At 37.7% G+C, this 17,149-nt stretch overlaps 1 protein-coding gene across 4 annotated transcripts; it reads left to right on the top strand.

Moving 5' to 3' along the window:
- The first annotated feature begins 8,040 nt into the window (after positions 1 to 8,040).
- On the top strand, positions 8,041 to 13,232 carry LOC147614185 (transcription factor GTE4-like). 4 transcript variants are annotated; one of them, XM_086780724.1, is made up of 6 exons: positions 8,041 to 8,267; positions 10,141 to 12,102; positions 12,202 to 12,247; positions 12,379 to 12,441; positions 12,526 to 12,690; positions 12,979 to 13,232. In XM_086780724.1, exons 2-5 carry the CDS (start codon positions 10,579 to 10,581, stop codon positions 12,567 to 12,569), a joined length of 1,677 nt encoding a protein of 558 aa, XP_086636850.1. In that variant the 5' UTR covers positions 8,041 to 8,267; positions 10,141 to 10,578; the 3' UTR covers positions 12,570 to 12,690; positions 12,979 to 13,232. The 4 variants fall into 4 exon arrangements, with proteins under 4 accessions (XP_086636850.1, XP_086636849.1, XP_086636848.1 ...); XM_086780723.1 differs by having other exon boundaries at positions 8,042 to 8,267; positions 10,271 to 12,102; positions 12,367 to 12,441; XM_086780722.1 differs by having other exon boundaries at positions 8,042 to 8,267; positions 12,367 to 12,441.
- Positions 13,233 to 17,149: the final 3,917 nt, after the last annotated feature.

Here is a 17,149-nt window from a genome sequence, read left to right as displayed (position 1 = left end):
AACAACACTTTTATAACAAAATTTCCATTATGCATCTTTCTATGCATAGAAATTAAATTCAATGAAAACAACACTTTTATAATAAAATTTCCATTATGCATCTTTCTATGCATAGAAATTAAATTCAATGAAAACAACACTTTTATAACAAAAATTTCCATTATGCATCTTTCTATGCATAGAAATTAAATTCACTTTTAAAATAAAATAATTTTCATTATGCATTTTTCTATGCATAGAAATTAATTTTAATAATTAATATCAGTGATATCCATGCATATTCATAGGTGAATATATACATGAAGTAAATTAGAATATTTCTTTTAGAATACACAAACGGTGGGAATTTCTCTTTTGGAATAACATAAAAATAAACTTTCTTTTCCACAAAATTCTAAAAAATTTTGCCATAATCTCCTTTGTATGGCTGACCATTTCTCATTTTTAACATTCTATTTTCAATTTGAATTAACCCCAATTAGATGTAAAGGACTATAATCTACTCAATTTTCACTTTCCAAGAGAGTAAACAATAAGAAAAGTTTAATTAATCTTTTTGTTAAACATTCTAGGATAAAGAAAGGCTGAATCGTAAGGAAGAGAAGGGGATGGCCTTTTTATCAAGGCATAGCATCAGAATTTACTTTAATCAACTATAAAAAACAAGAAGATCAAGAAAACCATAGATTTAAAATTAAAAAGTAAGAAGAATTGAGATTACATAGAGTTTGTAAGCTTTCCTTTGGCTTGAGGGATTGAGGGTTCTACTCTTGTTTGGATCAAGAGTGGCCACCAATTACTTTGGAGAGGATTAAGCCAAAAACAATTGAATTATCAAGAAAATTCAATGTAATTGGCTCTGGGTAGTAGGAGTAGAGTAACAGTGCATAAACACTATTAACCTTTTACAAAGGGGGAGGCTTCTAGTTATAGGAAAAAATGAGCCTCTAACCAAGCAAATTGATTCTAGAATTTTCAGATCAGTTTGGTCAAATTTTGACCATTTTTGGGTCAGTTTAGCTTACTTTTTGGATCTAGTTGAAACAAGAGAGAGGAGAGATAAAAATATCTCATTATTTATGAGTTTAAAACTCCTCCATACATGTGAAATAGGCGCCTCCTTTATGAGGGGAGATCCCCACACTAAGGTGTCAAAAATGCATCATTTTCTCTAAATATCTCTTCTTTTTTAACTAATAAACCTTGTCCTTAGTCAACTCTTCATCTTATGTGAGCATTTACTCATTTTTGGGGTATTTTCTTTTATTCTTCAATTTATCTCCTCCCTACATTTGGATTAATCTTATTGGTCCGTAGGAACCTTAATTGGACCATAATCTAAAATTTTTTAAAAATCTGGACCCTTAAGCTAAGGTCCTTTTTACCTATTTTCAATTAATTCCAATTGCACATTGGAAAGTTCTTTTTGAATTTCTATTTCAGGGGAAACCATTTTAGACACTAGGAGGATTTTTATATCCAAAAATATCTCAATTTTGAATTACCTCCCTCTAGATATTTTCTCTCTCTAGGCTAAAACAGGGTAAAACAAGATCTTTCTTTTATTTCAAAGAGAGGAATAATTATAAGATCAGAAGGGGAGGTTCTTACACCTGCACACCTCAAAAGCCGGAGAGAGGAATCTTACATCCTACCCCACTTAAAAAACGTGAGATGTCCTCATCTCGCAAAATTAGAGGACAACTCTTCCCCTTAAGATCCAACACATTCTGGAGTTCCTTATAGTTTGGTGAACCCAACAGAATCCTGGGATAAAGATCCCTTATATAGAACTCATCATCATCAGATAACAATTCACTCAGATCATATCATTCAATTCTTATCACAATAATGGTCCATTAGACTGAAATTTCCATCTGAATAGTCCTCCATGGGAATTTTCAATTATACAGATTTTTAATTTGACATCCCTTAACTTGATCCACTGGGTCAAGTGTTAAAAGCAGCAATCTGTTTGCACAATCCACTAATCTCATAGTGATTTGTTGAAGTCATTAAAGTCATTCCAATTAATGAACATCATCACAGGGATTCGTCCCATTCATCCTCATTGTGGTTTTGCTCAGCTTATTACATTTTAACCAAAATTCAGCAATCATCATTTTTCAATCAGAATCCAAATCAACTCATCAATTCTCAACCAGAATTTAAAAATCATATCAACCACACTCGAATTCATCATCTGGATAGCATTTATGCTTATAATTTCAAGTCTTAGATTTATTCATATATACTGCCAGTAAAGAGCTATAGTTATACCCTCGATATATACGGGTAGTCACGGTCCTTGGAATTAAAAGGTAAATACCATCATGTCTAGGCCTCAAGAAAGTCAGGGATTCTATGCAATTGCGGTACTTCCATATGAAGACCCAATTACTAATTTATGAATTTCAATATGAATATCAATTTGTATGAATTTCATCACACAATTACAACCTTTTACTGCTACTTCATAAATTTTTGACATTTTTGGCTTCTCGGTTGAACCACATTAGCCAATTTGCTCTGATACCAGCAGCTGAAAGATCCCTATCCCCACCGTGCAATGAAGTCAGGGGTGCTCGGGGCAGGGTCCCTCACTCGGGGCCTCACCCATGAATATCCGGACAAGAGACTAATCCCTCCGTTCTTCCAAAACCAAACCCGAAAAAACTTCCCTCGCTCAAAAAGCACGGACGATTCCTCCAAGATAATTTTTACTCTAACGTAGTCAAAAGTCTTAACTAAGTGAATTGATTTGACTGATCCCGTAAGTATCAAAGTCAGATCAAGGAAAACATTACACTTGGATCATAGAGACCAACGCTTTTTTCCTCATTGAGAGGCACAGCCGTTGATTCTTTTCCATAGAATAATTTTTATCCGAGATTTACTTCATCTATCGCACCATAACAGAATTGAGTCTCATTTTAGGGATCTATCAGTCTAGCCTAACCCCATCTAGTCCCATGGGTTAGCCAACCACCCAACCACTGTAGTGATGGGATCCAATTAGGAATTTGGTTAGGTTTTGTCCCGGGTACCAGGGAAAAGAGTTCCAAGGCCCCCTAGCTGGATATTCATGCAAACTTAAAACTCGTCACACCACTTACACACCCAATATGAAATTGCCTTTTTCACAGATTCAGCTGTCTTCAAAAGAATCATTTAATGAAATCATAGTCACTTATCACATAATCCTCTGAAATCTCCAGTTGAATTCTAATTTCCAATCATTCCTTCATCATCGGTGTACCTATGGCATCATTGGCAACCAGAACGCTCACCACCTGTCCACTCAAGGGCCTTTTCGATGGTTCCTAGCTCATAGTACTCGGCAATATATTCACATATCAAAATGGAATCTCTGTTGAAGATCAGCAAGATCAACCAACGGATCCATATAAAAGAGCCATGGACAAATCTGTTGAGGACCAGCAAGATAATTCAACTAGATCCATGCCCGAATTCAGAAAACAACTCTTACTCCTTGTTCCAATATCTTTCTCGATGCATGCCTGGGTATCGTCGGTGACCCAGAGCCCGAGCACCGTATGGTCAGCACCCTCTAGGATCCTTTGCAGGTGACCTAGCACTTCACTCATAGACCACTTCCTTGGTCCCTTATCCACCGTACCGGAAGCTCACCATTTTAATCGAGTCGAGGCTACACCGACCTTGCTATGCGAGATGTCCTCCATTGAATCTTCGTCAGCTATTGTAACTTTATCAAATTAGGTCTCCACGACCTCATTCACAAGACGATCAAAATGCTTCTCTAGCATTCTTGACATAAAATAGTCATTTAAAAAACAGGTCATAAATACAGTTTCTATAACGAACTCTTGTCTTTCCACATTGTTCCACGTCAATTCTCATTTATTTCATATGTATTTCCATTTTCATCACATCATTTTCCATTTCATCACATCAATTCTCATTTATTTCATATGTATTCCCATTTTCATCACATCATTTTCCATTTCATATGTAAAGAGGTGTATTATACCCTCGATATATACGGGTAGTCACAGTCCTTGGAATTATAAGGTAAATACCATCATGTCTAGGCCTCAAGAAAGTCAGGGATTCTATGCAATTGCGGTACTTCCATCTGAAGACCCAATTACTAATTTATGAATTTCAATATAAATATCAATTTGTATGAATTTCATCACATAATTACAACCTTTTACTACTACTTCGTAAATTTTTGACATTTTTGGCTTCTCGGTTGATCCACATTAGCCAATTTGCTCTGATACCAGCAGCTGAAAGATCCCTATCCCCACCGTGCAATGAAGTCAGGGGTGCTAGCAGTGGAAGTAGCACTTCTTGCGTGGGGCAGGGCCCCTCACTCGGGGCCTCACCCACCACGAATATCCGGATAAGAGACTAATCCCCCCGTTCTTCCAAAACCAAACCCGAAAAAACTTCCCTCGCTCAAAAAGCACGGACGATTCCTCCAAGATAATTTTTACTCTAACGTAGTCAAAAGTCTTAACTAAGTGAATTGATTTGACTGATCCCGTAAGTATCAAAGTCAGATCAAGGAAAACATTACACTTGGATCATAGAGACCAACGCTTTTTTCCTCATTGAGAGGCACAACCGTTGATTCTTTTCCATAGAATAATTTTTATCCGAGATTTACTTCATCTATCGCACCATAACAGAATTGAGTCTCATTTTAGGGATCTATCAGTCTAGCCTAACCCCATCTAGTCCCATGGGTTAGCCAACCACCCAACCACTGTAGTGATGGGATCCAATTAGGAATTTGGTTAGGTTTTGTCCCGGGTACCAAGGAAAAGAGTTCCAAGGCCCCCTAGCCAGATATTCATGCAAACTTAAAACTAGTCACACCACTTACACACCCTATATAAAATTGCCTTTTTCATAGATTCAGCTGTCTTCAACATGTTCACATCATCACTCCAGGGGGGATTTGTAGCATTATGTGGTAGTGATGTGTGTGAACACACTTAGGACCGCCGAGGCACTTTTTCCCTTATTAAGAGGTTTTTTTCCCCGTGCGTACTTATCTACTGATTTTGGGGTTGGGCACTTATCTTTTGTATCTAGCACACATTTGTTCATTCTAATCTAGTGAGTTTGTGTGCTCTCAAGCTTCTCTATCTTCTTCTCTATCTTGTGTGTGTGCATTGTTGCAACCCTAACCCTAATTCCAACAAGAAGAACTCATAGAATACATTGTAACATCTTCTTGATAGAATTCCCATCGAGAAGTTTTCCCCATTATTGTAGACTTAGTCTTTAATAAGATGATTGTTTTTTGGATCATATTTGTATTAAACAGCTAGGTCCTTTCATTATCTTTGCAACAAGTAGCTCCATTGTTAGGATTATAACAATGTTTGTATATTATTAAAATGGGCAATGCATAAATCCATCTAGGCTTTGTAATGTTTGTATATTATTAAAATGGGCAATGCATAAATCCATCTAGGCTTTGTGGAATTTGCAACATGGACTATATTGGATGATCATGGTGATGTGAATGTAATCAGCTATGGATTTTACATGGTTGCCAATAACATGGACCATTTAGATTGTAACCATTAAATTTATAGCAGTAAAGCCTTTAGAGAAGCCATGTGTTTCAACACTTGGCAAAAAAGTATGTTATGTGCAGTTCCCTTAAAAATTTGATAGCATTAACTGACATGATCGATACACTAACAATAATATTGTGTTCTTTGAGGTGTGTGGTTAGTTTGCAACTTGTGTGCTTTCTCAATCCCCTCTATAAAGGGACTTTGTATTAATTAAGTCATTATGTTGTGCATATCAATTTAAGAGGACTAGATGGCATCCAATGCCCAATCTACATTGGTACCCAAGACCATATCAATTTAAGAGGATTAGATGGCATCCAACTAGTCTATGTTGGTACTGGTATTCAAAAGGCAGGCCTTGTATGGTTATGGCCCTTCTAGTCTCCAAGTAGAAGTTGCAATTGCTATACATAGTTGTGTTAGCTAGTGCTACTCTAGGCCTAGGATAATGGCATGTATACTATGTTTAAAAGATAATGGACATGATTTTTAAATAAAAATGATGACGATTACACTGGAGAAGACATTCATACACCAAGGCAAGTGGTGTTGAATAACAAATGTTGCCACAACGACCGAGTACACAAAACTCAGTGCATCATTAAAGAGCATACACATAGTTGTAGAGATGGAAAATGCAATTTAAATTGTGTTCACACATCTAAAACCCTAGATCTTGTTTGTTGGATGTTGCAGAGCAGAAGAAACAGCCTTCATTGTTGCTGAGGAAAAGCTTTTGGTGGCGACTTCCATGCTAGCTACAAGTTTCTTGCTCTCTCAATGTTAAATCTTCTTGGACTCAATGTCCAACCAACCCTTGTGCCTTGAGTTCCTTCCATCTTCCGTCATCTCCATTCCTTTTAGCAAATCTCAGGTGGCTTCTCTTTGAGGCCAACATCGACTTCTTGTACCTACTTCTTCCTAGTTTTTTTAGGTACACGAGAGGAATCACTGCCATCTACATAGATTGGGTCATTGTTAGTTCCTACTGAGAAGAAGATGGACAAAGGGGGGATTTTTGAAGAACATGCCTGGTAATACATGAGCATGGAAAACATAAAAAATATACATATGGCTGATCAATCCTGAAAAGGTAATAAGCCCAAAGCTTTACGAAAAGCTTCGAACTTTTCATGAGGAAGAGCCTTTGTGTATAAATCTGCCATGTTGTCATGTGTAGGCACATAGACCAAGCTCATCTCTGCTATAGAGAGTCTTTCCTTGACATAGTGGTAATGCACCTCAATGTGCTTAGTGCGAGCATGAAACATTGGGTTCCCTGCTGATGTGCTCTGGCTGTCAGTGAAAATTGTAGTGCTCGACCCGACTCTCCAACACCCAAATCAGCCATAAGACATCTGAGCCACACACACTCAACTGTAGCTATAAAAGCTGCCATGTACTCAGCTTCACAGCTAGAAGCGGCCACTGTAGGCTACTTCTTGTTGCTGGGCCATGACATACATGAATCACCAAGGCAAAAGCAAAACCCACTAGTGGACACTCGTGTGTCATAACATCCAGCCTAATCTGAATCACTGAAAGCATGCAACTGTGACTCACCCCCCTTTGGATAAAATAATCCAAAATACTGAGTGTCCTATAAATAGCAAAAAACCCACTTAATGGCCTACCAATGCTTTGTACCTGGGCTATGCATAAATCTGCTCAACTGTGAGACCGCATACTATATATCTAGCCTCGTGTTGCACACATAAAGAAGGGATCCAATAGCCTCGTGTTGCACACATAAATAAGGGATCCAATAGCCTGCTGATACAAAATAGCATCAAAAGAGTCTCTTGCATCTTGAAGACTAAGTTGAGTACCTGTCTCCATAGGTGTAGTTACAGGTTTACAGTCTTCAATTACCACTCTGAGAATCCTACTAGCAACATTTCATTAGCATGGGGCATGAAGATTCCCTGCACTTGCAAGGTCTTGTAAGTCACTATGGGGCATTTCTCTATCTTTAGTTAAGAATTGAATTAGGCACCCAAATTAATTAATAGTGTAGCATCTTGAGGTGCCTACTAATTAATTAGGGCTAATGTATGAAAAATGACTGATCTTTGAATTGCAAAACCGTAATGAGCATTAAGAATTGAACCTTAGTAAAATCCTATTTTTTCAAACATCTCTTCTTTTAGCAGTTTGTTGTTGTAGTGTCTCTCCTTCTCTGGGATCAATGGATGACATTGTTCAAAATCGCGACGCCTTTTTTGGGCCGTTGGATAAAGTAAACTTGGACAAGAAAACTAAGTTAGGGTGAGAAAACATATAATAAGCCCGTTCTCATAAATTGGCAAAGGTGATGAAAGCTAAAATTTTGAAATATGTAGGTCTCCTTAAGTTGCCCGTTATCAAATAAATCGTGATGTGACATTAGCATTATATCACATTAGCCAATGGCCATTGCCAAGTTGCTTATAAAGAGGAAATATCCGCAAATCTTAGCCGTGCGATGGACGGCCGATCGGACGGTGGTGGCAGCTAATTGAGTAATGGGATTTTCCCTTTGGCCATGGCTTCGCTGTAGTGTCGTTTCTGTGTAGCTATGGCTTCCTTCGAGCTTCTTCCACTGTGAGTCTCTATTCTTCAGAGATTTCCTGCGGTTTCGATACTGAGAAATCCTTCGAGAGCTGAATACTTCCGCAACTCAGCCGGTTTTTCGATACATGCGGGGTGAGTCCTTTTCTTCCAAACATACTCAATTGCTGGTTTTAGGGTTTGCATATCTCTTTCTGTATTTTTAAAGGTTTTTTGAAGGTTTTGTGTGCTTTGGTTTGCAATTGATGGCTATTAGGGTTTTTGGATGCCGTTTCTTCTGTGGCCGTACCATGCGTACAGGCTTATCAAAATGATGCAGTAAAGCTTTGCTCATGTTATGCAGTATTTTTTATGCCCTTTGCTGTTGAATTGACTCTCCTTCGTTCGCTAGCAGGCCGAAATGTAGTTACATGTGGACTGCTCGAGGCTTGTTAGGACTTGTGAATGGCCCGTGTTAGCATTGGATGCCATCTTCTATGACGCATCGAGGGCTTTTAAAATGGTAGAGAGAAGCTTTGCTTGTGGTTCTGTGTTCGTCAGTGTAGCTGCATGAAGTCTGTCAGGCTGAAGAATGAAAGTAATCTTTGTTGCTTATTAATGTTTGCATCTGGTGGTTGTTATCTGATGGCCATCAGGGCCTATGCATGACATCTTTAGTGTTTGCAACGTTCATTTCATTTTATGGCTTTCATTCATTCATGATCTCTAGGCTTATGAATGTCATGGTTGCATCGTGCACACACAGGCTTCTTACTATATTGCACTTTGTGCACGTGCTTTTGGTTCTGTGCCAACACTGGAATGGAGTATTGGTTGAGGGTATCTTAGGGTTTGCAAAATTCATTTTATTTCATGGCCATTGGTGGCATTTATGAACTGTCAAACTGAAAGCTTGAAGTCATGTTCAAGGCTCAGTAGGTTTTGCATTTGGTGGGTTTATGGATGCCATTTTTTAATGGCCACACAATGCACACACTTAGCTTCATAAAATGGTGCAACAAAGCTTTCCGCATGTATACTGCCAGCTTTTCTGTGCTTTTGATTCTATATCTGCAAATCAATCATTTTTAGCTTGTGTGTAAGGTTGGAATGAAGTATTGGTCGAGGCATAGGGTTTGTAAATGGAAAACCATGTCATGGTCTACAAACTTTATGGATGTCAAGGTATCTGTCTGCTAGTTTCCATGGCTTGTATTTGCAAGAAACTGTGCCTTGCAATGCGGAAATGTCTTTTCCTAGGCCTGGCACGTTTGAAATAGCCGAGATGGTTGATGTCATCCTGGTGTAGGACAATGGCAAGGAAATGGTCAAATTCGTGGGATGTTTCTTGTTGTAGGAAATGGCACCCAAGTTCCAACTAATTGCATCAAAACTTCTCCCAATATTAAACTTCCCTCAAACTTTTTCCCTCAATTTGCATTTCCAAAAAAAATTTCCCCTTCTTTATATATTTTCTCATCCCAATTTTACGATTCCCCCAAAATGCCATTACTTAGCCTCAATTTCCCCCCAGTTTCAAAAATTTTCCACTCAATTTCATATTCCCCACGATTTACATTTCTCCCAAAGTTGCCATCTCCTATCCATTGCTGTTCCTTAATTTTGAGCCGTTGCCATTTCCTTGAGGTAGATGTTGTTTGGTTTACAAGTGGCTGGAAATGTAGTTCCATGAAGTCTGATAATCTGAGAAACTAAAGTAATGGTTGAGGTTTTGTCATTGGATTACCATTTCTGTAAGGGTTTGCAGAATCCATGTAATTTCATTGCTATTGGGGCTTATATATGCCATATATTGAGGCCTCATTATGCATGGAATGATGTATTGAGGCTGCATTTTCTCATGGAGTGTACTGCTAGAAATATGCTTGCAATATTGTCCACGGTTGTGTTTACTATCTCTTTGTTCATGCTGTACTATATTTAGAGGCTTTTTAACACACTGCCTTTTCTCATGCGTTTATGTGATGAAATTTGCAAAATTTGACACAGTTATCTGTCTTGGTACTAGGTGAAAGCTACTCAGTCTTAGGCTTTTGGTTGGCCTATGTTCCTTTAAATTTAGAGTCTTCAGAGATTTCTCTGCATCTTGGATGTATATATGACTCCATAGTCAAAGCATAATGTTCACTGGCTTGCAGAAGTAGGGAGGCTGACCACAGAATACTCTTTCGAGCTTTTTTGTACCTGTTAAAGTTCTGAAGCCACGGGAATGCAAGTTTTCTGTAGACATGACAGCATCAAAGGAAAACCAAATGTCCATGAATTTGGATGAGTTGACCAGCCCGCCAACATCGATAGGCTTCTTATGTGACGATCTCTTATATGCAAGCGTTAAGTTGATCATTCTGAGCAGTGAGCTTTGAAGAGGCAAAGGAGATTACCTCAAGATTGTTGGCCACAGTTTCTCAGAGGACTTGGTCATTGTTTTCCAATCAAAAGGCACAAGATGGGGACTTCAGGTGAGATGACAAAAGATGTGCGAAGGAAGCTCAGGAAAAAGCTGAAGGAGGATTTGATCAAACTACAAGGCTTATCGTCAAAGCTTGAAGCCAGAGAACTGCAGCTTAGGCAGTCTCATTCAGTAACTGTACATCCGAGTCTCAGTGATGCCCAGTTCTCTGGTAACGACCTCTCTGCTAGAGGTGCTGGTGGTAAGGAGGTGACCTCTCAGTTGGACTTGACTTCTAACGGATTAGGCCATCATACTGTTCAATTATCAAAGCAGCAGTCCTTTGGAGCAAGTAATGGCAGTCCCTTTGGAGCAGAACTTTTAGTTAACAAACGCACACCGAAAGCAAGCCAGGTCTACAACAAGTCTGAATTCCTTATGGGAAAGGATAAGTTGCCTCCACCAGTGAAGTCAAGAACTAAACTCAACAGTGAAAATGGGCAAGAAGGACGATTGATTGACAAGGGAAATCGCAAGCGGAAGCTTTTTGGGATGCCGAATGAATACAGGTCACAATGCCGGAATATACTTAAGAAGCTTATGGGACATGAAGATGGATGGATCTTCAATGAGCCAGTTGATGCTGTTAAGCTTGGTCTCTCTGACTATCATTCAGTAATCAAGAAACCTATGGATCTTGGAACAATAAAAAGTAAACTAGACAAGAAACAGTATGCATCGCTTTCAGAGTTTGCAGATGATATCAGGTTGACATTCAACAATGCCATGACCTACAATCCTCATGGAAATGACGTACACCAGGCGGCGTATGGGCTGTTAACCATGTTTCAAAAAGACTGGGATGTACTCAATGAGAAGCTGGAGAGGACAGATGGAAATGGAGAGTTAGATGTGCTGAATAAATCTGTAACCCAGCTCCCTGAGACGGTCCGTGCTATTTCTGGAACTGAGGGCACTTTAACAGACAAAACTGCTTTACCGAGTAAAATCTCTATCCTAGAAAAGCCTAAAGCTGCCCCAGCAAAGCCCAAGGCTCCACCAGGAAAGCCCAAAGCTCCACCTGCAAAGCCCAAAGCTCCAGCAAAACCCGAAGCTCCAGGGAAACCCAAAGCTCCAGTCAAACTTGAACCTCCAGCAAAACCGAAAGCTGCAGCAAAATCTGAAGCTCCAGCAAAACCCAAAGCCTCAGTGAAACCCAGAGCTTCCACAAAATCTGAAGCTACAGCCAAACCCAAAGTCCCAGCAAAACCTAAGGCTTCAGAAAAAGTTAAAGCCGTAGAAAAATCCAAGGCCACAACAAAACCTAAAGCCAAGATGCCAAAAAAAGTTATGAATTATGAAGAGAAGGTGAGACTGCAAACCACTCTAGGACAACTGCCGCAGCAAATGCTGGAAGAGCTTATACTTCTGATGAAGGAAAGAAACATAAACATGAGTCAGGAGGGCGATGAGATCGAGGTGGACTTAGACTCGTTTGATGATGAAACCCTTTGGGAATTGGATCGCCGTGCCAAGGTGTGCCTCAAGAGTCTTCAGAAGGAAGCTGAAAGCAAAAAACGGGTTTGTTCTGTTTTCTTGCTCTCTTTTCTTTTGTAATTTAGCCATGCAATCTCCTGTGTTCTTGTGCTGAGTTTCTCCTACTTTCTGTGCTACATGTAGCCCATAGAAGATTGCCAAGCTGAGAAAGCAATTAAAAAGCAGAAAGGTATCAATTCTTTTTCTTTTTCAATTACAGAAGCATCTTTAGTGAGCTTGCCACGTTCTTACTTCTTTCTTTATAAGCTTATTGGGTTATAGATGTATTAATATTAGTGCTTGATTCAGCTCTTCCTGCAGTTGTTACTGAGAAAAATGCTGCCTCTGGGAACAAATCAAGCAGTGAATCAGGTTCTTCCAGTGGTCAGTATGGCTCATGTTGATAAACTTTGTACACATGAAGATGAGCTGCTGCTTATCCACTGATTCTTTTTTTCTTGATAACAGATTCAGATTCTGTAAGCTCTTCCACAAGTGACAGCGATAGATAGCATGCTTTTTCAGTTAAAATACGAGTGGTTTCAAGGGCAACGATTGTTTGGTCTGGTTTAGGTTTTGTTGCAAAGACCGTTTTGGAGTTAAATTGTCTTCTGAAAGCTTCAATCCTCCAAGGTATGGCATTAGTCTTGAAACAAACCACATCCCCCCCCCTCCTGGCACGTCCCCCCCCTCACCTTCTTTTGTTTCCTTTTATTCTCAAAACTAAGACACCAAACCAAGTGCCTTGCAGCTGCATATGCGGTTGCTATTATGAAAGCCCTTGTCTGTGTTGTTGTATTGCGGGATTTCAAGTTTGCAAGCACAATGTTTGCACTAGCAACTTGTGCTTTGGGTTAACATGTTTTTCTCAATTGGTGGTACGATTTCTTTGCTTCCTTAATGAATATCAATGTTTTGCAGGTACAACTTGGTCTTGCCATTTTAAGATATTTAGTTGGAACCATTGGTGCTTATGCCCTCTGGAGATTTCCTGTCATAGCCCCATGCCTTCTTTGGTACAACTGTTGTATTTTACCTCAACACAACCTCTCTTTTTGAATACTTTTATGGCCTGTATAATATGGGTGACTCCACCAAATACATCATGTAAAAAAGTTAGTCAGTACTTTGTTGGTATGGTTTACAGCTTTTATTAAGATGCAATTGGTGTACCAGCATAGCAGTTTCAGTTTTTTCTTTGTGCATTGCTTCTAAGAAGTTCATTCATTTATTGATGTGCTTTAGTGACTCGTACTTTTAATGCAACAACGATGAACTTGCACTATATTGGAGCTGTCACATACTTTCATGCGTACAGGGCTGCAGTGTCCTGCTGAGGGCACATTTAGGTTTTAGGTCTTTTCAAAGGGAAGGATTTTGCTGATGCACTCATTGCGTTGTGCTTCCAGAGAAAGGAGACCAAGCAGGGTGAAGAATTGGAAGTGAGAAATAGGCACCAACCAAGTTTTGGTGGCAGGTCAGACTTAAGGCAGGTTTACAGCCAGAAGCATTGGAGGATAGGAGCAGCTTTGGCGTCCAGATATGTACATATGGTGGGCAGAAAGGCACAGAACAGTCAAAAAGTAGCAACAGCAAGCACAGTAGTGGTCACCCTGTACCCTTGTGTACAAATTTTCTGATTAAATTAGTTTGAAGTTATCATTTGACCTTTGTGCACCTCGGCTAGATTGATCTCGCCCCACAATTTGAAGTGTTGTCAGTTATCCATGTAATCTCATAATTTGGTCCCACATCTGTGTCCTTGAAGGTGCTGTCACAATTTAGTTTCGTCCAGTGACATTGTGTGCTGCTGTGTCATAGATGCCATGTCTCACCACATGTGACATTGTGTGCTAGTGTCATGGATGCTGTGGATCAAGGGACCTTGTGTGCTGGTGTATCACAGATGCCATGTCTCACCACATGTGACATTGTGTGCTAGTGTCATGGATGCTGTGGATCAAGGGGCATTGTGTGCTGGGTGTATCACAGATGCCATGTCATTTATGTCTTGTTATTGAGCCACAAAAGTTACTCAAGATTGATTTTTGATAAAATAAAAAGGCAAATCAACTTAGAATGTCATGAAAGTACTTCAGAATGCCTGGTTAGCATATATTTATCTATGCTACAAGTCTTTTTATTTTTTTTAAAATAGGAAGCTATGATTTTCAAAATAATTAAAACAACATAAAAATATTATAATAGCCTTAACGTGTATTAAAGAGTGTGTCTTTAGTTAATAGAAGGAACGTGTCAATTCCCTGAATACATATTAAATATTCTTTGTATTGCATATATAGTCTGCTTAAAAACTTATTCAAGTCAAAAGTTAAAAATTAGCTATTGTGTTTTAAAGTAAATTTTAAAAATTAGAACTTGTTTAGAAAGTGCCCAAATAATGGCAATGGAAAATTATGTTTTTAGCACTTCATATTTTCCAACTAATATCTTGTGTGAAGAGTGTTTTTGTAACATGAATTTCTTTGAAACTATATACTTCAGTGAAATCTTCTTTAAAAAAAAAACAAAGGTTTCTTAAAGCCACAAAAGTAGCTTTTATTTTACAAGACTAATGTTAAAATAAATTTTAAAAATTAGAACAACTTATTAAAAAGGTGGTTTTTGAAAGACTGCAACTTTGAAACCTTTTGGCACTTGATGTTTTTTAAAAAAAAACTAACATCTTGTGTTGAGAGTATTTCCCTAGTCGAAATTTCTTTGAAACAATATGTTAAAGAGAAATAGAAGTCTCTTAAAATCATTAATGTGACTTTTTTCTAGATGAGAAGTGTTAATGAAGACCTAATCAACTTTAGACAATGGCTATTAACAACCTTAGCTATGTGGTGTGTGATGGATCGATATATCATGTGGATAATTTCAATAGTTGCCCCCTTCTTTTATCATCGGAGATATTGCAAGTATGAATTTTCTTTCATTGAAAAATAAGGAGCTACAAAACATAAGTTTACAAAAAGAGATTGAAGGAAAGGGCAAAGAAAATGCATTGCTTAAATTTCAAACAGAAAAAAGAAAAACTATTTTTGAAAAGGTCTCAAGAAGGCATTAGACAAGTTGGCTAGAGTAGAAGAAATGATTTTTAGAGAAAAATACAATCTAAATAATTGTAGCTATAAACTAATGTGTTACTTTAATTAATAACATTTCTTTGTCCAAATTAAAAAAGAAGAAGACACAAATGAATGCAATTCTTGAAGAGATTGGATATTTCTTTTCCAAATCACCACAAATATATATATATATATATATACCTAGATGGATCCAGGAACATGCCCAAATTCACCTTATAAGAAAGTGCAATTTATAACCTCATGGAAGTCATCCAGAAGACAATTAACCATCAACTCCCTCATGCATAGTATGGACCAGATACTATGACATCCCCACTAACGTCATCACTGCCCAATAGTGGGTGTAGAACTTGGTATCCCCACACACACACACCCCACGCACATACACAACATACATTCATACAAAGGTCTGTGTATTGAGTTTTTATGAGAGCTTCGGAGATACAAGGCAAATCACACACATCCCCCACGCACATACACAACATACATTCATACAAAGGTCTGTGTAATAAGTTTTTGTGAGAGCTCCGGAGATACAGGGCAAATCACCACACAACTAGTCTTCTTTAATTGTGTTGTGGAGAAAACAGTTTTCAAGCTCAACCAAACGAACACTATTTTTCTCCATATGAAGAAGGTCCAAGATAAAATTGTCCAATACTATAATGTCAAACTGGTCAGTAAGGCCTTGTTTTAATTCAGTAAACTGGATAAAGTGTATCGTACAACTAGAAAATAAAGAAAATTAAGTGGATCACTATTGTTTTGGATGGTGATTATACTCTTACCAAATAATGAATGAAGGTTAGTCATTGACCATGAAAAAGATTCCTAGAGATTCCACTGAGCTAAAGAGAGCACATTTTATGTTTTCCACCATGATGAAATGAGAATATTAGATTACATACTAGATCTTTATATCAACTACGCAAATGCAATGCCTACTAATAGGAACAAGGAAAATATTAAGGCCATTTTAAATGAGATAGGAGTTCATGATGGAAACAGTAGAATAGATCATCTGAGAAGTTAAGTGATATCAAACAAAAGTCTCCATCTAAGAAAGGGAAGATGATTCTTCTCTCCTCCAACAAGAAAAACCTATGGAGCAAAAGTGAGGCCCTTGTTTACAAACATGTTTGGCAGAGCTTTGACAAATTGGTTAAATTTCTAAAAATATTCAACCAGAGGAGGCAAAGAAGTTCTCAAAAGCATTTATGGAAGCATGGAGTCTGCCTTTTAAACAATTTCCCTTTTCCTTAACAGGGATGATTTGATCAAACTGCAGGGCTCTTTGTTCTTAACATGTATTAAAGAGTGTGTCTTTAGTTGATAGAAGGTACATGTCAATTCCTTGAATACGTATAAAATATTCTTTGTATTGCATATATAGTCTTCTTAAAAACTTATTCAAGGTAAATTTTAAAAATTATTTATGATATTTTAATGTAAAATTTAAAAATTTGATCTTGTTTAGAAAGTGCCCAAATAATGGCAATGGAAAATTATATTTTTAGCACTTGATATTTTCCAATTAATATCTTGTGTTGAGAGTATTTTCGTAACATGAATTTCTTTGAAACGATATACTTAAGCAAAATCTATTTTACAAAAGAGTCTCTTAAAGCCTCGAAAGTAGCTATTATTCTACAAGACTAGTATTAAAATAAAATTTAAAAATTAGATCTTGTTATTAAGAATTATGGTTTTTGAATGATTATAATTTTGAAACCTTTTTGGCACTTGATGTTTTTTTAAAAAAAAACCAACATCTTGTGTTGAGAGTATTTCCTTAGTCTAAATTTCTTTGAAACAATATGTTAAAGAAAAATAGAACTTTCTTTAAAAAAATTAATGTGGCTTTTTTCTAGAAGAGTAGCGTTGTTAATGAAGACCTAATCAACTTTAGACAATGGCTATTAAAAACCTTAGCTATGTGGTGTGAGATGGATCAATATATCATGTGGATAGTTTCAATAGTTGCCCCCTCCTTTTAT

This window comes from Cibotium barometz, chromosome 42 (genome assembly GCF_041138505.1).
Source record: "Cibotium barometz isolate CiBa-2024 chromosome 42, ASM4113850v1, whole genome shotgun sequence".
Taxonomy (NCBI): Eukaryota; Viridiplantae; Streptophyta; class Polypodiopsida; order Cyatheales; family Cibotiaceae; genus Cibotium; species Cibotium barometz.
This window is presented reverse-complemented; position numbering and strand designations above follow the sequence as displayed.